General features: G+C 38.9%; 1 protein-coding gene and 2 long non-coding RNA genes across 5 annotated transcripts in view; 2 read left to right on the top strand and 1 right to left on the bottom strand.

Annotated features, from left to right (window-relative positions):
• The window catches only part of Reph (Regulator of eph expression), a 50,810-nt gene extending 29,382 nt beyond the window's left edge, over positions 1-21,428 (top strand). For all 3 annotated transcript variants that reach the window (XM_053756965.2, XM_053756964.2, XM_053756966.2), the window contains exons 4-8: positions 1,508-1,614; positions 9,335-9,556; positions 9,770-10,024; positions 13,134-13,233; positions 15,420-21,428. In XM_053756965.2, the coding sequence (XP_053612940.1) occupies positions 1,508-1,614; positions 9,335-9,556; positions 9,770-10,024; positions 13,134-13,214 (665 nt within the window). In that variant the 3' untranslated portion in view covers positions 13,215-13,233; positions 15,420-21,428. The remainder of the gene's footprint in view (positions 1-1,507; positions 1,615-9,334; positions 9,557-9,769; positions 10,025-13,133; positions 13,234-15,419) is intronic.
• LOC128676692 (uncharacterized) lies at positions 3,002-4,450 on the top strand. The gene is made up of 2 exons (XR_008405447.1): positions 3,002-3,525; positions 3,610-4,450. It is a non-coding gene; the product is annotated as an uncharacterized LOC128676692 (long non-coding RNA).
• LOC128676691 (uncharacterized) lies at positions 3,519-5,638 on the bottom strand. Its single transcript, XR_008405446.2, has 3 exons — positions 5,039-5,638; positions 4,643-4,846; positions 3,519-4,359 (listed from the first exon to the last, which is right to left on the bottom strand). It is a non-coding gene; the product is annotated as an uncharacterized LOC128676691 (long non-coding RNA).
• Positions 21,429-21,594: the final 166 nt, after the last annotated feature.

Raw genomic sequence — 21,594 nt, 5'->3', positions numbered from 1 at the left:
GAAGTGCAGTCGACACAAGTCTGTAAATAATATACAATTCTACACCTTAATGCATCGGCTTTAAAGGCGAATTTGTTCGCCCATGATACAGTACACAGCCAAGCCTATAATAGTGTTCCTCTCTTGAATAATTGAACGAGTCCGTGCAGACGCACCGTTCTCGCGATCTTATCTCGGGAACTCCTGCGGTGTTGTTATTTTCGACCTTATATCTGAAGTGTAAGATTGATATTAGAGTGAAGGGTGCAAATCAAGATTCAATGTGCCGCCGTTGACGCGAGCAAGTCACGGTAAGTCAGAAATTCTGAATGCTCGCCGGGGCCGGTACGTGTAAAGACACTTGCGCGCAAAGACATATGCGCGCATGTGTCTTTCGCGCAAAAGTACCAGATTCTAAACGCGAGAGTTTGTGACGATGATGATTACTGGGCTTAAACTTGGAATAACCTTTGTTCGCAAAAAAAAATCCTGTTCCTTCAAGTGCTCCAACAATCACTCGGGAACCTTTGCTGCAATAAATTAAATACTTTACTAGGTACTTTTTGTACACACTGTTATCGTATAAAATGTATAAATCTATGCTCCAGTACGACCTCCTATCTATTTCTATTTGCCCACCGGCAATGGAATTAAAATAAGCTCGAGCTAACGATTTTTACCAGTATTTTTAAACTCCCAACCCCCTCTGAGACCCTCCCTCTGGAGGCCCCTGCACTCTGCTTAATCACTAATTTTATAAATTCATCTTCCTATGTCCGATCAGTGGAGTGGGTCGCACCTCTTTTAAAACTGCCAACGATACAGATTATTTTATTCCTATTTTTGAAGCTTAGAAAAAAATGTTAAATAATTAATATTTAACTGTCTACTTCCAAATCTAGTAATTTTTATTTGTATACCTTAATAATGACAAGCTTAGTAATCAGTGTATATTTAAGCCTTATTAAACACAAAACAATAATTTATTTTAATTAGTGTGTTTGTCACAGGAAATCACGTAATCGCCGAAGTTAATGATCATTATATATTAGATTCTGCAATCTATTTATATTTCTGATCATATCGGGCGTCTAATCTATGATAATTCTTTATTTTTCGATATTTAATTCTAGAAAATCTATTTAGCATTTCTATCCTAAACGAAAGAAGTCGTTTCCTCTAGACTGCCTCGTCCATAGTCTTTCTCCTGAGTGAGATTTGCTTGCTGCAAGGTGAAGTGGTCTGTCATCTTGGAGTCGTTTTATTCCGCTTTAAAGTCGGTTTAGGTAGTACAGATACAGTATTACCTCTTTGTCCGTTACGGGGCAGACAGAGCCAATACTCGAAGGCCACGCTTAGCCTTGCAATAAGAAGAATCTCGAGCTCTTTTTCCCTTAATTGACTTTAACCAGAAACTTTTATGTTTCCCTTCCGGCGCAGATTGCAATGAATGCTTCAAAATTATAAATTTGTATGTAAAGCCTCTTTGGGAATTAAATTGTAAATAGAAAACGGTGTTCTGTTCCAGGTATGAGCGGGGAAGCGTGCGCGTGCGCGCCGGCGCCGCCGCGACTGCTGCCGGCGCCCGAGCCGGACCACCTCTACGACCACCACTCCTCCGAGGAGGAGCTCGAGGTGAGGTTTCATCCAACATTATACCGCAGTGAGCTTTAGAGTTACATTGATAAAATAAATCCATAAGGCCTCTATGTTTTTACGGTTCGTCTCAGCGCGTAAACCATAGGTTGTCATGGCACGTCCGTTGATTTGTAAAGTACATCTATGGAGAACAATATAAAGCTCACAATTCGATTAACATAATTTTGCCAGGTGGAAGTGATGTCTTATGAATCGGCTAAGAATTATCTATAGGTATCAAAATCCGAAGGACACTATATGTAAATACAGATGGTCTCCTGCGCATTTAACTCCTTAGTAATAGTAGATTTATAACAAAAAAGTAACAACCACGGTACGTTTCGTCAGCGACCTTGTTGAAAAATTAAATAAGTACACGTGTCGTATGTAATTTCTATAAACTTATGTTTTCACCAATTACACAAGCTAAAAATAAATTGTCAAGACTTCCTACTTACATCATTTGAAGATGTAAACGCGAATTTCCATAAAGCTATGTTTTTTCTTGAACGTGTTTGCAAACATCGTGGCGAACCCGGTGAAGAGTGTAGTCTAGGTGGAACCATCTGTTCATATTTACATTTCACGCATGCCGCCGTAGCGGACGATGGAACGGTTTTAATGTCTGGTTCTTAAACATTCTTGAATTTAAAATTTTTTGGATTTTCTGTTAGATTAGGTTACCCTTCCAATATCTATAGTCGAGAGGTATATTAGAGTATATCTTATCCTTTTAAAATTATTTTTTTCTATGACTTTCACATACACTTTTCATTTAGTCTCTCACGCTTTCTTTTTTACCAATCAGTTTTTATACACTTGCTCTACTCGGTGTAGCTTCCTCAAGAACCTTGTCAAGTTATCAATCGAGTTTTTTATTTATACTTGTTTGACAAGACCCGTCTCTGTTGTAGCCCCACACATTACGTGCCAGTAATTACGATGATGCGCGCCTCCACACTCCGCCACCCACACGGTGTTGATTTTTAGTTTTCCCGCCGTCTCCATTAATCCTTTTAGCATAATTTCCTTAATATTTCTCAATATTTCTATATATATATATATATATATATATATATATATATATATATATATATATATATATATATATATATATATATATATATATATATATATATATATATATATATATATATATATATATGAATTTTCTTTTCTTCATCTCGCTGAAGTTTAAAATGTATTGTTTTATGTTATTGAGAACTTAAACCGTACAGTGTCATCGTCAATGTTGGAAATCACCCTCATTTTGACAAAAAAAATTCGATCAATACCTTTGATGTATATACATATTCGCTTTCCAGTTGCCCGGATTTTTATTACCAAATGCCATCAATATCTTGCGATCTTATCCCACACAAACCAGGAGGCTTACTCTCGAATTACAATCCCAATATACGATCCCAATCTCAATGCAAGAAACGTCATTTGGCACTCTTGAATTTAACACTAGCGCCACATTGGTGCGGATATTGAATGAACTAAATTTCATTGGGATTGAGTTTTGGAACTTGAGATCGTTACTCTTGAAGCCACTTTGACAGCTCCATATTGCGTTGAAATTGTGTTGTTATTGGATATTGTAACAATAGCGAAAGAGTAACTTTGTTAGAATTGAGTTAACATTTTAGCTGTGAAAAAGTGCATAAAATGGTTCGTTTGGTGTTGCAAAGCGTAATTCTTAGTGATGTCTATAGGAAGGATTCGCGAGAAACTCGTAATTTGCGTAGGAATGCTCGATACGCCGATAAAACCCTTGCTATGACTGACGACGAGTTTAAGCGAAATTATTGTGTCACCAAGGCATTTTTTTATGGATTGTGCTAAGAATTTGAACCCTTGATGCAAACTACAAAAACGAGAAATGATATCAGTAAAAAATACAAGGTAATTTTGTTTGAAATTATGTGTTTGTTTGTGATACTGAAACACAAAAGAACCTGTGTTTAATAAATTGGTTTTGGTTTACAGATACTAATAGCACTTTCATTCTTTGCGACTGGCGGGATACTAGGTACTCCCATGTCACAGCAATCATTATCTCGAGCATTGAGGGATGTGAGTGCAGCATTAAACAGCCCGAGTGTTCTGCATAAACACATAATATATAGAGTGTTACATTATTACCCTGTTGTAGCAACAAAAATTATAAACACTTGCTGCATGCTCCACAATATGTGTAACCGGGCACATTTAATAGTGGAAGATGATGAGAACCCTAATAACATACAGACCTAACTGTTGATGTAGAACCTGCACTACAAGAAAGAGATGGAGCTTCTATAGAGCTGCAAAGGGGTATAGAAGCTAGAGCAAATCTTGTGCGACAATTGTGGGCAGCATGTGGTGTGTGATAATGAGTAATATTTGGTTGGGAATATCCTCACAGGAAGTATAAAAACAATCATTATTTAAAAAATATATTTATTGTTTATAATCTTTATTGACCTAAAATACAGAGAACACTAATATAATTTGTAATAATTAATAAATTATTATTTAAATAACATTTAAAAATCTACACAAAACTTCATAAATATTAGTATGGAATCATATAATGCCTACAAAACTTTTTTCACCTTGCTGCTCGCTGTGTTCTACCTGCAGCCCTGCCTCCACAGGAGGCTGTGGATTATGAATATGAATTTCTTGCTCTATTTCCAGGGTTTCAGTGGCAGCCTGTGATGTGGATGGCAGGTCTATTAATTTAGAAGGGCGAGACTGCAAAAGAAAGGAAGTTATTATATATCACATAACTGAATTAGATGTATATTACAATTGTGTGCAAAATGAATTATTTGTTTTTTACTGTTATTTTACTATAATTTTTTCCTTTAACTTTTATTTCAATGTTGAATGTATTCAGCGGATCATTATTATAATTTATGTATTTTTTTAAATTTAAATAAACATTTGTTACAAATAAATTCAAGCCCTTTTGGCATAAGAAAGACCAATACTATAATGAATAAACAAATATAATGTAATTTTTTATTTTACTCACATTACTTTGTGGAAAGGGGTCTACAGCTATTCCCCTGGTACCTGTGGCAAGAGAGTCACCCACCACCCATGACTGCCACTGACTGCCACAAATAAATAAAAAGTAGTGACAGCCCTAGCACCATATCTAAGCTACCGCCAGTGCGCCTCATGGACTGAGCCCGTTGCACAGCTTCTTCAAGGCAGACTTCTTTTCTGCCCAATACTAAACCATGAAAAGGAAATAATTATGATTTAGTACATGACTAATATTGATAGATATTTAACTTTACTCAAGTATTTCATTGCTAGCTAACCTTAGCCCAGCATATTATTCTACTTTAAGATCACTTTTACAACATTAAATCGCTAGTTAATAATAAACATTCACAACATACATACTAATAAAAATACGTACCTTAATTTCGGAGTGTAAACAAAGAAGAAACAACGTTGTTGTGCCGTGAATATTGTAGCAACTTTAAACTTCATTTTTGGTAACTTCGTCCCACAAACTTAAGAGCGCCGAGCACTTAAAACACAATATGGATTTTCAGCTTCAGCTGATTGATTTATTTCTTTTTGTATAGGTTTAATAAGTAAGTGTAACCGGCCGTCGGCTGGTTGTTTTATGTTATGACTTTTTTTTGTAAACTCTACACATGTTGAGACACAGGAATAAACTCATACAGCCAAATAAGCCGATTCAAAAATTTAATTTGATCATTCTTGTCTAAAAAATATGTTATTAGTAAGAAATAAGCATTTTTGATAAAAGTACCTCTGAATATAAATAATTTTCTTTAAAATTACTTAAATTTTATAATTTTTATTAAAGTTTTCGTTCATTCATTTGTTCTATTTCCGTGGCTGACAGGTTGATGTCATGTTGACGTACAGTGGAATCGACAATTACGAGACAATCCCAATGCCAATACAATCGCAATAGTAATGACTTCAAGAGTAACAAACAAAATTGTGATTGGAATTGCATTGAGACTAAATTGAGATTGAGATTGATTTCGAGAGTAAGCCCACAGGACCGGAAGTCTTTACTCTAAAGAGGTTTTCAGTTAGCGACAGGAAGGGAAGGGAAGGCACAAAGCGCCGAGGAGGGAAGACGGAAGCCGGCAAATTGAGGCTATCGAGAATAGCTAACGGCATAATTGGCGATGGCGACCCTCGTTCGATAACGAAGGTGAAGCTTCATGTGTTACTCCTGTATTTTATTTACTTTTAAACAGTTGGGCATAGGTACGGCTAAGTTTAGTATTTATTTTCATAATTCAGCAAGTGTTCGAAAACCCTTTTGGGTTATCATAGTTATTGCTTCCTAATGCATTATAATAATTAAATCGATTCTCCAAGTTGTGACTAAAGTTTCTAACGTTCAGATATACCATCAAGTGGAGCGGACACTGGATAAAGAAAAGTGATTAGCAGTTTACCGGTGTTTGGAATTGGAGTAATCGTTTGAACAAACCGGAAATTTTCTGATAAAATATTGAGAAAAAAAGAGGAAGAGGAACTCATTATAGTCCAAGTAAAAAAGGCAAAAATCGAAGTCGACAGCGTTGCTAGTTGAGACAAAACCAATGTTTATAAATCTAAGTGAAACAAGAGCTAAATAGACAGTACCGGCTCCCCGCACGCCGCCTCATACCCGCCACACGCCCTACACCCAGCTCTAACATAGCTGACTATGTGAAGCTGCATTGTACGTTGTAACATATACTACTTACTTACTTCAGGGGGATATGTTTTTGCTGTGTCGCCGAAGTCTTTTTTTTATCCTTCTATGTTTTGAAACAATAGAACATCTTTGACTTTTTAATTTTCTACTTATACCTATTTAACACTGGTTTTAACATAGCTATATTGTATATATATAAATAAAAATAAATAAATAAATAAAATATTAACATAGCTATATTGTATATATTAACGTGGCTTATACCATGAATCTTTATTGCTCGTAGCTATCGCAGCGTTGTCCCGTCAGGCCAGTAGCTGGTAATAAGTGTGCAAGCTGTTGCAATGTGTATTTCCACATTTACGTCTTGAGTTGCTACAGATATATTTTTTGACGATTCCAAATATTTGACTGAACAACTACGAGACTACAAAAGGCTATAAAGGAAAACCGAAAATTAGTTAATAGAGGAAGAGAATAATGCTGCCAATAAATAACGTCGCCCACTAACAAAGTCAGTCACATCGAAATTGAGTTTAAAATCTAGTCCCGATAGCCGTGCATACATGCATATCCTCCTAATTTGACAAGGACAGCTTGGCAGTTGGACAGCCGTCGCTAGATGCTAATATCTGTGGAGCTTCTCGGCTGCAAGTATCGTAACGCCCGAGCATATCCCGCTTAAGCAGATTAAAAAGTTAATGCGGAGGTCGACGCCCCGTCGCTGAAAATTACTAGACGATAAAAAAATGACAAATTGCAGCGTCGTCGTCGGCGTCAGGAGAGCGGTGCAGTTTTTAATTTTTAAAACCTTGCGATTATTTGAGCGCTGGGTAATGATTTTTGGATGTTTTATGTGCAAAAGTAATGGCTTTTTGATGTTTCATACGTGTATTCCGCTGGTGCTTATTTAAATGGGAGGGTAATGAAATAATGAACTAGTTAGCCCAATGACACACACATAAAAAAATGCTTTTTGTCTTAAGCGACAAATCCTTTTTCGCCTTGTTCTTTCAATACCAAAAATTATATAATGAGTGGTGCCTAAGTATGAACATAAGCGTTGGCGATGACGTTGTGAAAATCCCTTTGCACCTCGTTATTGTAAGTTGATGAACAGTCTGCGACACTGTTCTTGGCGTTGATAGTCTTGTCCTATGATATCACTTCCTGGGAAACTTGAAGTACTCGTAAGTCTATATTTTGCAACCACACCCTCCCAAGTTTCAAGTACAGAAAATCTATAAAACTTTACACAATAAACTGAATAATTTTATATTTCTTATAACAAAAGTACTTACATACTTTTATATATTTAGCCAGCTAGTTGTATGCAGCTGGGTTAGTTTGATCTAGTTTCGTTGCAATGTTTATTTAAATATAACTGAACTTATTATCTGGATGGTGGATAGTAAATACAGCGGTGGACTTCATCTTACTAGATGCATTGTCGAGTGCAATAAATTGAAAGCATAACGCACCGTATATTCGCGCTCGACAATGAAGAAGCGCAGCAAGTGAAGGTTTGTTACAGCCGAGGCGGGGAAGCCCCCAAGCCCCGCTCTCAATGCGTCCGTGGACGAGCGCCTGCCATTGTGCCACCCCTTCGACGTCAGGGTTGATATAATTTATAGAAGCCTATAGCAGTATGAATTTGATATTCTGCCGTGGCTACTTCTTAAGTTTTCCGTTACTAATAGCAATTTATCTAGAGATCTGAAATGTGGTAGACACATGTACGAGGTCCGGTAGTCTCATTTATAGCTAATCTGTTATCACTTAAACAAATCAATTGAAACTGTAATGCAGTATATGGGTCATTGAAATTGAAAAAATATGGGTTAGGCCAATTTGTAATAGAACAACGTTTCGATTGATTTGCCACAAGAGCACATGAAGAATTTTCGTCATATATAAATTAATCGTCTACTAACCAACAGCTAACAGTGATTGAAACGGAAATGCGGGTTTTTATTTTATTCTTTGTCACTTTCCACCGCAAGTGGTCGTCGTGGCGGCTCGCGATTGACGCTCTTTTGAACTAAACAATTTGGTTTTATTCATTTTCCCGTCTGCCGCCCGCGGCCTGCGACATTTGTTTATCTTCCCGGCTCGGAATTAGACATTCTTTTGTTCCCGGCCCTGTGTTAATTGCAAAAAGAAACGCGTAATAGCTGTGGACTGTAGGGTTGTTTGGCTTGCGACGCCAGTTGAAGGAAACTCATGTTTTTCTTAAAAGCGAAGAGATGACTGGGCGGGCTATTTATCTAGAGTAATATATACATACGGTATATTTATTTACAGGGTAACGTGTATTCTCTGATAATTTGTATTTTATAATGTTGTTGATAATATTTATGAATACCTATACCTATATTTTATGCTGATAAACTTATACTAAGACGAGAATATTTTGTAGAATGTAAGATCTCAATAGAACCACTGGGTAAAACTGTCGTCTTTGTCCGACCAATTTCAAAGCTATTTATTTAATAATTCTGTTAAAGTTTGAAATTCGAAGGCACCACTAAACCCGTGTAGTTGGCCGGTCACTTTGAGGAGCGCCGAGCTGGAAAACACGTCGCCCGTCTCGACGACTTACACTAGTTATACAACGACATACAGTATATCTACTGTATGTCGATACCGTGTTCATTGGCAGCAAACATATTATAATACAAAATACTTAAATTGGATATGGTTATTAACGTTAGGCAATAACTCATTTTTGTTTACATGCATTTGAAAATGTGGATACCGATGCTCAGATCAATAAACCTACTTTACATATGATGGCGTCGTCAAATGTTAAATTATTTCCTAGGTTTCTCCCGCTATGTCTTTGTCCTTGGCTATTTCTTATCGCTACACATAGGTATTATCTGAATACTCTTTCCATTGTCCAATATCACTAGCCAATCGTCAATTCAGATTTGCCATGACCTCCTCCATAGCATTAGAAACATTATCGAATAGTAAGCATAATCGCAAATCACAATACGTAAGCATGAACCGTGGCAGGTGATCAACGGCGCGCCGACGGGCACGGCGGCGGCGGCGGGCGGGGCGGGGGTAGCGGCGCGCGGGTCGGGGTGCGCGGGCGGGGCGGGCGCGGCGCCGGAGTCGCGGCGGCGCGGCGCGTCGTCGCCGCCGCCCGCCGCGCCGGAGAAGCGCAAGTGGCCCGCGCCGCCCGACCCCGACAGCGACGCGCGCGCGCCCTCCGACGACGACGACGACATTAAGGTATGCCATGCTAACTAATGCGCATCACATGCCATTCTCACGTGTGCTAACTTTTTACATAAAAATGTCTCTAAATGTGAAATTTCGTCTCTAGGTATAGGTTCGATCGAATTAACGACAGTTTTATACATGTTAGCTTTGTCCTTGATTTTGAACGGCGCTGTAATTTTCGGATCGACCATGATACGAGAGTACCATCTTTGACCATTACAGGTAGAAACTCCAGTCCGCTTCCGTACATCGCCGCCGCTGGAGGCGCTGAAGCCGCGGCGCGCGGGCGGCACGTGCGCGTGCGCAGGCTCGTTGGGCGGCCGCTCCGGCGAGCGCAGTGAGCGCGGTGAGCGCAGTGAGCGCGGTGAGCGCAGTGAGCGCAGCGAGCGTGCGCCGGCGTCGCCGCGCCGCAGACGGACGCCGCTGCCGCCGCCGCGCCGGCACCGGCCCGCGCTTGATTTTGATAAGATGCAACAGGTGAGAAGAGATTATAGTCATAAGAGTCCCGTCCCGACTTCTTGTAACCGACATATTTTTTTTTAAATAGCTAGGTACAACATGTCTCAATGCTGGATAAACGCCGCCCCACTTTCTTTCCACGTATCTCTGATCTTTCCATCCATCTCTTGTCAAAATCTCTAAGTTCATCCGACCATCTCATCCTCATCCTAGGCCAGAATATAATTTGCAGCTGAATATTAATTCAATAGAGTAAAAGCCCGAATAGTAGAAGAAAACCATGGTGTGTGGTTCGGCCCTAGAAGACCACTCTATATCCTCCCGTGGACATGGTACGAAGCGACTATTGAACACACAGCCCAGACAACTGATAGGCAACATTAGCATTCTCAAGTCCAAGCAGACCACATCCAAATGTTCATAATTTTAAGACTTTTTACGCTGACCCCGGGCTTTGCAACGGCTTCACAACCCCAACCAACCAGGAACATGCAGAGATGAGAGATAGAATAAATTCCCGAAAATTGGTTAGATCAATTAGTCAACTGTATGCGACACCGTCAGTGGAATTTCCAGGACAGCAGCTAATCAATGTTAAAGTTTTGAAATTGCATCCTTGTCCCGCGTTGGGCTGCGGCTCCGGGCGCTGGGAAACAAATGCGAGCGCTCGCCGCGTGCCGCCACATAACTAGCGAGTGTCGTTTTCCCGCGGGCTGCTGGCCATAGTGCTTGCTGAAACCTATATTTTCTGGGACATTTTTTCATCGGGATTTTTTTTATTTGCGTGGCATTTTTAGAGTCTGTCTGCATTTTATTTCTTCCCGAAATAATCCTACAATTTACTAACAAGATCCAGTCTATCAGTCTAGTTGATATCTACCCTTATGTTTTATAGCGGAATATATCACGGAAATAATCCATTAATTTACTAGGATCCACCAACAGGTTTTTTTTTTATTCTGATAAATCTACGCGTAAATTGGAAGTAATTTATATGTAGTTACTAATTTTAAATCAGGTTCTTCTCCTTTATGTGCCTATTCATTTACTAAATGTTAGTAGTCAGCTCATTAAATTTTGTCTTATTTAGAGCTAGATTGAATGTGTTCGACCGTTTCGACTGTCGTCCACTCTTTTATATTTTTGAGCCAAATAATCTTGCACACTCTCTTTTCCCCAGAATATTCCCAAAGCACCCTGAGCACGAGCAGGGCCCGGCTACTACTAAAATATAGGAACAATAAATATATCTCTCTAATAATATGCAAAGTTTTCACCACATGAGATAGAGCGATCATATCGCAAACAGGGGTCGTTGACCTCGTGCGTGCGTGCATTGTATGCAACTTGTTCCGTCAAAATTGTTTCTAAACACAGTAATGATGCTTTGTATGACTAGCCGCGAGTCTAGTACGGTACCATTATCTTTTAGCCTTCGTGATATTCTGTTTGAGTAACAACAAAACACTACGGTACCTACATTGTTAGATCTGAAGTTGTATTGTGGGTATGAACAATTGCATTTATACATAGTATAAAAAACATTTCAAATAACTAATTTAAAAAGTCCCCTCCTGATCGCATCTGTATGAACGCGATAAACTCAAAAACTACGGATATTTGTACGGTTTTCACCAATAGATAATGGATTGAGATAGATTTAGGTGTATAATTTATAATTTGCCCAAGCGAAGTCGGGAGGTCCGTTAGTACTGTAATATATACTATATATTGTGAACATCAGGTAAAACCTTGCGCAATTCTATTATAGGATTATTATTTAGGTAAGTACTATCAATTCAGCTGTGTCAATAAAATTCCCGCGTATAGAATGGCTTTACAAATTTATACTATTTACGAAAGCAATAAAGTAAATCATGGCGAGAAAACGACTACACGGAATCATAAAAGCAATATTAGATTGAATTTCTTTGGTTTAGCAATTACAAACCTCGCCTTATACGTCACACGCGCATATCGGTGATCTCTAATGTTGTAAAAAGTCGGACACGAGTCCCAGCTGCGACGTAAATGGTCAAACGTGGCCATTCGTACGCGACTCGGTAAGCAAAAAGTATGCGCACAGTCGAGTATCGATGTGCGTTGTACAGTCTGCGATATACTTTGTAATGAATGGAGAACGTAGGTAGTAATGTATCGATTGTTCGTAAACTTGAGCTAAAATATATTCAAAAAATATTACAATAAACTTGAGATAAAATATATTTTTTCTTCTCTGTTCAATAGAACCTTCGGTCATATTTGGGAAAAAATCAGTCCATAAAATATGGAAAATTATGCAGTCATATGAAAAACTTAATTAAATAGCTGGAAAATAATTATACGAGTACACCCCTAATAGACATATAGACGACCCGTAGCAATAAAGCGTAACAACCATATATTGCATATAAATGTACATTATGGAATTGTCCTGGGATTTGTTTAGGTTAAATTTTTCTTATAACTCAATGTTATCTTTGATGTTTCGATTTATTCTTGGCAACTGTACGTCCATCAGGTTTCCTCCCATTGGCCTTATAGGGAGGGCCGGGATTTCTGTCATTCACGACGCAGCTCAATGGAGTAACTGCCATTGAGGAAACATATACTCGTATTTCTCAGTAACAGAAATGATGAAGGAAAAGAAAATAATTGTATGTCGGCGTGTATGAGCTATTCTGACAAAAGCGAATTAATGGGAATCAAATTTGATTTTAATCAGGACGAAATAATATTTCTGATTTCATGATGTTCGTACTGAACGTTACTCGATAGAATTTAATAGTAGGTATTCAATTCATGGCCAATAAAATATTTATAGTAATAAAGTTATTTTCGAAATGTATTTTGTAACGTTACGTTTAAATTAAGTAGTTACATTCGTACTAACATTATAAATAAGTAAAATAAAATAATTCGTCCTCTTTCTACTTGGATCTCGATCCACATGTGGGCCCGAAGACATTTTTCAAGAGGAGAGAAAAGAGCAAAAGAAAGTCTCCAATGATCCACCTGTGGATTAAAGAAGGAACGAATATCTTACAATGCATTGGTGGATCGAAGAGGGAAAAAAGTCTGTCTTCAAATTACTTGTTATGATGAATGTGATATTTCTGGTTTCCAGCTGCGCGTGGGCGGCGGCGTGCGGTCGTGGCGGGCGGTGGGCGGCGCGCACGGCGGCGAGCTGTCGGTGTTCTGCTGGTGATGACCACACTCGCACTACGGTCAGTGCTGTGTCCACACGTATAGCTCGTGTTCTGCTGGTGATGACCACACTCGCACTACGGTCAGTGCTGTGTCCACACGTATAGCTCGTGTTCTGCTGGTGATGACCACACTCGCACTACGGTCAGTGCTGTGTCCACACGTATAGCTCGTGTTCTGCTGGTGATGACCACACTCGCACTACGGTCAGTGCTGTGTCCACACGTATAGCTCGTGTTCTGCTGGTGATGACCACACTCGCACTACGGTCAGTGCTGTGTCCACACGTATAGCTCGTGTTCTGCTGGTGATGACCACACTCGCACTACGGTCAGTGCTGTGTCCACACGTATAGCTCGTGTTCTGCTGGTGATGACCACACTCGCACTACGGTCAGTGCTGTGTCCACACGTATAGCTCGTGTTCTGCTGGTGATGACCACACTCGCACTACGGTCAGTGCTGTGTCCACACGTATAGCTCGTGTTCTGCTGGTGATGACCACACTCGCACTACGGTCAGTGCTGTGTCCACACGTATAGCTCGTGTTCTGCTGGTGATGACCACACTCGCACTACGGTCAGTGCTGTGTCCACACGTATAGCTCGTGTTCTGCTGGTGATGACCACACTCGCACTACGGTCAGTGCTGTGTCCACACGTATAGCTCGTGTTCTGCTGGTGATGACCACACTCGCACTACGGTCAGTGCTGTGTCCACACGTATAGCTCGTGTTCTGCTGGTGATGACCACACTCGCACTACGGTCAGTGCTGTGTCCACACGTATAGCTCGTGTTCTGCTGGTGATGACCACACTCGCACTACGGTCAGTGCTGTGTCCACACGTATAGCTCGTGTTCTGCTGGTGATGACCACACTCGCACTACGGTCAGTGCTGTGTCCACACGTATAGCTCGTGTTCTGCTGGTGATGACCACACTCGCACTACGGTCAGTGCTGTGTCCACACGTATAGCTCGTGTTCTGCTGGTGATGACCACACTCGCACTACGGTCAGTGCTGTGTCCACACGTATAGCTCGTGTTCTGCTGGTGATGACCACACTCGCACTACGGTCAGTGCTGTGTCCACACGTATAGCTCGTGTTCTGCTGGTGATGACCACACTCGCACTACGGTCAGTGCTGTGTCCACACGTATAGCTCGTGTTCTGCTGGTGATGACCACACTCGCACTACGGTCAGTGCTGTGTCCACACGTATAGCTCGTGTTCTGCTGGTGATGACCACACTCGCACTACGGTCAGTGCTGTGTCCACACGTATAGCTCGTGTTCTGCTGGTGATGACCACACTCGCACTACGGTCAGTGCTGTGTCCACACGTATAGCTCGTGTTCTGCTGGTGATGACCACACTCGCACTACGGTCAGTGCTGTGTCCACACGTATAGCTCGTGTTCTGCTGGTGATGACCACACTCGCACTACGGTCAGTGCTGTGTCCACACGTATAGCTCGTGTTCTGCTGGTGATGACCACACTCGCACTACGGTCAGTGCTGTGTCCACACGTATAGCTCGTGTTCTGCTGGTGATGACCACACTCGCACTACGGTCAGTGCTGTGTCCACACGTATAGCTCGTGTTCTGCTGGTGATGACCACACTCGCACTACGGTCAGTGCTGTGTCCACACGTATAGCTCGTGTTCTGCTGGTGATGACCACACTCGCACTACGGTCAGTGCTGTGTCCACACGTATAGCTCGTGTTCTGCTGGTGATGACCACACTCGCACTACGGTCAGTGCTGTGTCCACACGTATAGCTCGTGTTCTGCTGGTGATGACCACACTCGCACTACGGTCAGTGCTGTGTCCACACGTATAGCTCGTGTTCTGCTGGTGATGACCACACTCGCACTACGGTCAGTGCTGTGTCCACACGTATAGCTCGTGTTCTGCTGGTGATGACCACACTCGCACTACGGTCAGTGCTGTGTCCACACGTATAGCTCGTGTTCTGCTGGTGATGACCACACTCGCACTACGGTCAGTGCTCTGTGTCCACACATACACTTATCCACATTTAATACATATAGTTCTCCACACTTAATAGCATCGATGCACCAGAAAAAATAAAAATTTATCAGCAAAATCCGTATGCCATATGATTCAAGTTAGTAAAAATACTGTCACTTTTTTAAATTATTTGTTAAAATGAAATAATTTTAATATGTCACAATAATTTCAGAATGCGTCACCGGCGACCGTCGGCCCACCGCGTGGTGTCGTGTCTCTCAAGCGCTGTGTCGTCACGACTCTGACGACGCGTCGTCACGATGTTACTACATGTCGTACAATGTTACCTCTTTTGCCGACAAGCGTCGTACAACGGCTTTTGACAATTGTAAGTTCTAAATTGATGCTCGACTACTCTATGCTCTAGATTGGATATGCTGTAAAAATGGTAATTTAGATTTTCAGAACATTTTAGAACATTTGAACTGTTAAAAGTGACAAATATTTTTATACTTACTTAGACTTAAAGGTCTGGTGTCCAAAATAATTACAAAAAAACTTAAGTTTCCTTTCATGAAAATTTATGAATTCGAAAATATTAAATGTGAGAATATCAAATTTTAAATAAGTATTATTATTGTTTTTTTTATTTTAATAAATAACTATCTAATTCTAGAGTCTAGTTTTGATGATATCGGGTTACAACTACATAATTATGTACTGATCGATGTAATGTATCCTATAAGACATCCTCCATCCTGGATACTTGCAGCATAGAGGAGATTCAATACAGAGACTAAGCTGAAAAATAAAGTACTTGATTTTTAACGTTACATGCGCGCTATTTGATTTTAAAATAAATATGTGGTGGTTCTTTCGGAGTAATCTTAATCAAATCAATTTAACTACATTACATAATTTTAAATAATAATTGTAACCTTCGTAGCAATATTATTACTGCTAGTGATAATACATTATATTTGAAATAAATTATCTATTTGTGTAGTAAAATTTACTAATGTTGCTTTATCAATTAGAATGAATGAAATGTGGTTTGATCCTTCTACTCGTAAAACACAAAACTCGTGTGTCCAACATATTATCACAATTGTCGCTGTATTTTAATCTACTCTATGCACCTAGTGCAATAAGACTGGCTCAGACAAGTCTAAGAAATGGTTTACATTTTAGAAATGATTTTAAACTGATATTCCGCGTCGCGACGAACGAATGTCTCATTCTAAACTAAACATGTTAGGATAATTTGGAACATATTTTCTTGTTGTAGTAAAATGTAAATTCCTGAGCATGTTAATTGTTTGTTGTTGAATTGTTTTAGACGTAGATGTCGGAAAAGTATAGACCCGTCATATTGATGCGGAATGTTATTTTATTTTTTGTTGTGTTGATGCTTTTGTATTTTATGATATATTTTGGTCCATCGAAACCGTTGCTGGTCGATTAAAGAAAATAAAAAATGTGTTAGACGCTTAACAGCGTTACATCATTTAACATCGTAAAATATTTTATAGCTTTTAAATTAAATTTTAAGTATGTTTAGATATATGTAAAAAAATACGTAGGTACTTATTTAATATTACAATTCGACATATGACAGGTCTATAGTTTTTAATCTATGTTTTTAGACGCCTCGAGCCGCGATTCGTTCCATTTGAGTTCCTCTGTGGTTGCACTCAAATAATGATTAAAGTACAAACTTGTATTATAATTGTATGGAGCGTGTGTGTACATACGACTACGTTTCACGTGTCATCTTAGATGAAATGTATCTTATTTGTTTAGTGACGCGAGTGACGGGGAGTTCTCATGATTGACGACGGAAAGATTTCATCAAAAATGTGTAACTTGCCTCATTTAAAAACTTTAGTGAAATTTTTAAACAGTAATTGCGCCAGGGAATTAGGAATTCCTTCATAAACAAGAAAAAATTTAAATCTTTATAAATATAGTCATATTACAATGAAATAAGTTAGTTTTGTATAGACAAAATCTTTGGTCATTGTTTAAAAGAAAACTAGGTATTTCTATTTTTCATTATTTAAACTATCAAGACGTCTGGATGTTTTTAAGGTTAATGCAAACTTCGATGGTATTTTTTTCTTATGTCATGAGTTCTCTCCCGAATGAAAGCTATGAAGTAGCTTTTTTGGAAGTATTTACTCGTGTTTTAACAGAGTCATTGCAAGAAATGGGCTTAATTTATTTTACATCTAAATGTTCTGGCATCGAGTCTCCTATTTTGATGATTGAATTTTCCTAATACACATAATATAAAAAGTATCTGTATAATCGCGAATCACTTCTTCTGGAAAACAATATAATTTTTTTTTTTTAGAAAACATAATAATATTTTACATAAACGTTTAAAATAAATAGGAGACACTTCCCAGGCGCGAAGCTCAGCGACGAACCCATATCACGACAGAGCTGTATTGTGTACGAGGCCATCGCTAGGTTACGATACCCAAATACTACTGTTATTGTATCAATGTGATAAAACTGTATTGTTGTACTGAACTCGTGTTTTCCAGACAAAAGTTGCACTATTCGTGATTTTTAAAATAAATTAACATCTGTACATATTATATTTTTTGTATTTAGACGTTCGTCTCTCTGACTAACGGGCTAATACAAAAGAGTAAATTTAAGTAAGAAAGCAAATCTTCTAAAAGATCACGAATCTTGTTGCATTTGCCTCTTATAACACGATGTATAGAGCCAGCACAAATCAAAGAAAACGAAGACAAGTCCGGGAATGAACAGTGCAAAATTGACAGTGTAACCACCGTTAGCTCGATTTGATGCGTCATCGATTTTATGAGAATAGATAAAGTTAGTTTTCACTCTTTTTCGATTTTCTTTGGTTTTCGCTGGCGCTAGGAGGGATGCTTGCATCGCCTCGAGTTTGATCTCGAATTACGACTGACCGCGGGGTATTGTGTTAAATGGATGATGCCATTGTTGAGGCTTCGGAAAGGATAGACTGAACACTTAAATATCAAAAATATTGGTGTATTTTTGTGTATTTTATTTTCGAAGTACGCTCACTTATTTTAAATTCAACATCTTTGTTTAGACACGCTCTCACTGCGGGAAAATACGCCTAGCGTGTTTTGACCGCAAATACACGGTTTTGATGGGCCGCTATCAACGGGTTAAGGCCTGAGATAGGAGATTTCCACCGCTTGCCAGGTGCAAATGGAAAAGAAACAGTGCCACTAAATTATAATCGCTCCAAATTACTTTAAATTACGCAATTTTAAGTTCTTGGAGAATTAATATGGCAACAAAAGACACCATTATTTTGCTGAACTTTTTCTTTTTTCCCTATTCAGGAATAAGGAAAATAAATCCTTATAAGTTTGCCGTGTATTCGTTTCGAAGTCTCCGCTTTAGTTTAAGTTTCCTTTTAGCAAGAATATCATCGCCACATCACGTGATTCCATCTTAGATTAATGTTAATTTACCATTATGTCAATTGTCATGGCGACGGGCAGGGTTTCGGTTTTTTGTGCAATATTTGAGTGGTTTATATGGATGTGCTTGAACGTTTATATGAATCTAGGATTAGATTATCCAAGTTCTTATAAAGAAATTCTATTAAAACGCATATTGGATCAATCTTTTTTGTCAAATCCAATTGGATTTCATTGGATTGGTTCGGTATCCCAATGGATGCTAAATTGATAGTCACTAAGTTTATATAAACAAGGCGCTCCTGGAATCGGAAAGTACTTACGCGGGCCCGTCGTCCGTACAAGTCACGTCGGTTGTATCCTAGTGTTAACATTTAGTTTTAGCGGGGCTAAACATTGTGTCGTTTTATTGTTTTATATCGATAACGAAGTGATACAAGAGCTTTTGACCTATGGGGTTGGAATTATTAATAAAATAAACATATGTTGGCTTGGCCAAATCTTTCGCAAGGATAATTGTCATTTTGTTAACAGCGCTAAATCTATAGGTTATAACCTCATTGGAAGCAACATAATAAAAATGTGGTGCGAGCGAGTGATTCAAGTGAATTTAACGATAAAGACATTTAACAAATTTTCAAATTAATAAAGTACTAAGACTTTTTTTAAAATCGCTTAAAGATGTATGTACATAGTGTTAAGTTACGTAGAATAAGTGCAGAATTAGATGTAGTAGGTATAACAAATTGTATGGCGGAGGCGCGAGTGCCCATCTTGTTACATCGGAGCTTGCGGGGAAGTGAGTCAATGTTTATCATGTTCGGTCCATTCCTTGTAGCGGGGGATACACTTGAGTGAGGCTGCTGAGAAAATTGCAATCAGTTTTCTAGAAAAAAGAGAAAATATGCAATATCGGAGAAGGGAGATACTTTGATACGGCCGATGCGGTATCGAAGTATTTCTAACGATTAGTTTTCTTCAAATGCGAGAAGCAAGGAAACATTTTGTTGACATTAATTTATTTTCCCGAGAACTCTTCATGATTATCCGTTTATGTTTACATCCGTCGCCGCCCGCGGCCGCGCGCGCTAACATAATCTAGGACTGTTTTTGCGTACAACTTCTATTAGATTTTGAATCCATAAATCATCGGTCCGTGAGTGAGAAATCTAATAGGGCCGGTTGTACAAAGATTTAACTTTAGTTGTACTTTTTAGGGAGTAGAGAAAAGGTTACAGGCCGAAACAGAGAATAATTATTTTTGAAATTCTTGCTTCACCATCAGGAAATTTGTAATGTAATGATGCTTTCGTGCCATTCCGAGTGAGAGATTAGTCCACAATTTGTTTCTTTTGTATGACTCAAATTCAGTTAGTAGTTAAACGAAAATTGGGGACGAATCCTACCTGGTCATCACGCGCGGCGCGGCGGCGACTCTTTGTTATTGTTGGAAGTCGAGTACGGTACTTGGAAATATTTAACATCTGTAGACCAGACTGAAATTACCAAGATTTGCACACAAAATACAACTAGTGGTAAATGCAGATAAAAGAGAAACACTCTTTTACATAAAGTTAAACCTTTTTTAAGTTACAACATGTTTTGTCTTGTTCTGGCAATGTCAAATATTGTTAAGTGCGATAGGGACAACTTAACTTTTCAGAATAAATATATAATCTAAAATGTCAGAAATTTTATTTCTGTCACTGTCCGTTTTAGTGCGTTCGTTTAGGTGCTTAAGTTGTCATGATTGTTTACTTAAACAAACGATGTTATAAGCCAGACACAGACGAGAGTTTTATTGTGGAGCGTTATTTTCGGGGATGAACGGCTTAGACACTAGAACTGATCAATTTTGAGACAAAAAACTCATCTTACGAGTACCGTACAAGGCTGTTTACGTTCAAACCTGTGTTGAAGGGATGGAAGCTGCGAGACAGATCTGCCGTTGATTATTTGATCTCTAACACTAACTTGAGATTCCGCCGAGCCCCGCGCTCGGTCGATCATGTCCAATGAGGGTAGGCTGGAAAATTCTCGAGGCCTAGTTACTAATGTCAACTTTATTCCCTTTATATAGAGTTGACATTAATTTTGCACTCGATAGTATTTTTCACCTATTCTGAATTGCCTGGTGACATTCCCAATACAGACTTGTGATAAATAAAATATAACAATTATTGGTGTGTGGGCAATTCCTGGAAATATTTATTTATGCTTACTTATTAGGAATCAATTTTGTCACAGATTGCAATTTAATAGATCAATTACCATAACTTGTGAATTTTGAATGAATCATAATGTGTTAAATTTAATAATATAATGACTTTTCATTGAACTAGATTTCCACCAATGTCATTTTACTCTCGGAATTCCGTAGACTGTATTAGGAATGCCAGCTAGGGAATATCTGTGACAGGATTCTAAACCACGACGCAAAATTTTTAGAAGCTTATTCGGATGAAATACATATATTTTATTATCAAAATAAGCTATCTAGGCTAGCATTTGATCTCTCACAGGTATTCAAAATCGACTCTCAGTAATACGTTATTGGTCCCCAAGTCGCGTACACAATTGCCACGTAAACAAAATCAGGTTTTTTAAAAATAGATTTTTGTAGTTTTTCATGCGCGGAATTTAAGGGACAATAGCGTGCGCAACTCGGGACCCACGACGAGCACAGGGCTCGCAGTATCATGTAAGTTTGCAACAATCAATGGTGATATTATACAAAATAATTTATATTATGTTTTTATATATTGATTAACAACGTAATAAAGAGTGAGCAATGGCACATCTTACACCGCTGTTTTATTTGTTGTGACGTCACTGCCCTGAAATTAATATGATTTAATGTTTTCCTAGCCTTTGCCCGCGTTAATTTACTGTGATGAAAGGTACCCTATATATCCTTCTCCATACTTCAAACAACATGTATGCAAAATTGGTTGAGTAGAGATACGAGCT

This window comes from Plodia interpunctella, chromosome 16, assembly GCF_027563975.2.
Source record: "Plodia interpunctella isolate USDA-ARS_2022_Savannah chromosome 16, ilPloInte3.2, whole genome shotgun sequence".
NCBI classification, from domain to species: domain Eukaryota; kingdom Metazoa; phylum Arthropoda; class Insecta; order Lepidoptera; family Pyralidae; genus Plodia; species Plodia interpunctella.
The sequence above is the reverse complement of the archived record's forward strand: the minus strand, read 5'-3'. Positions and strand labels throughout refer to the sequence as shown.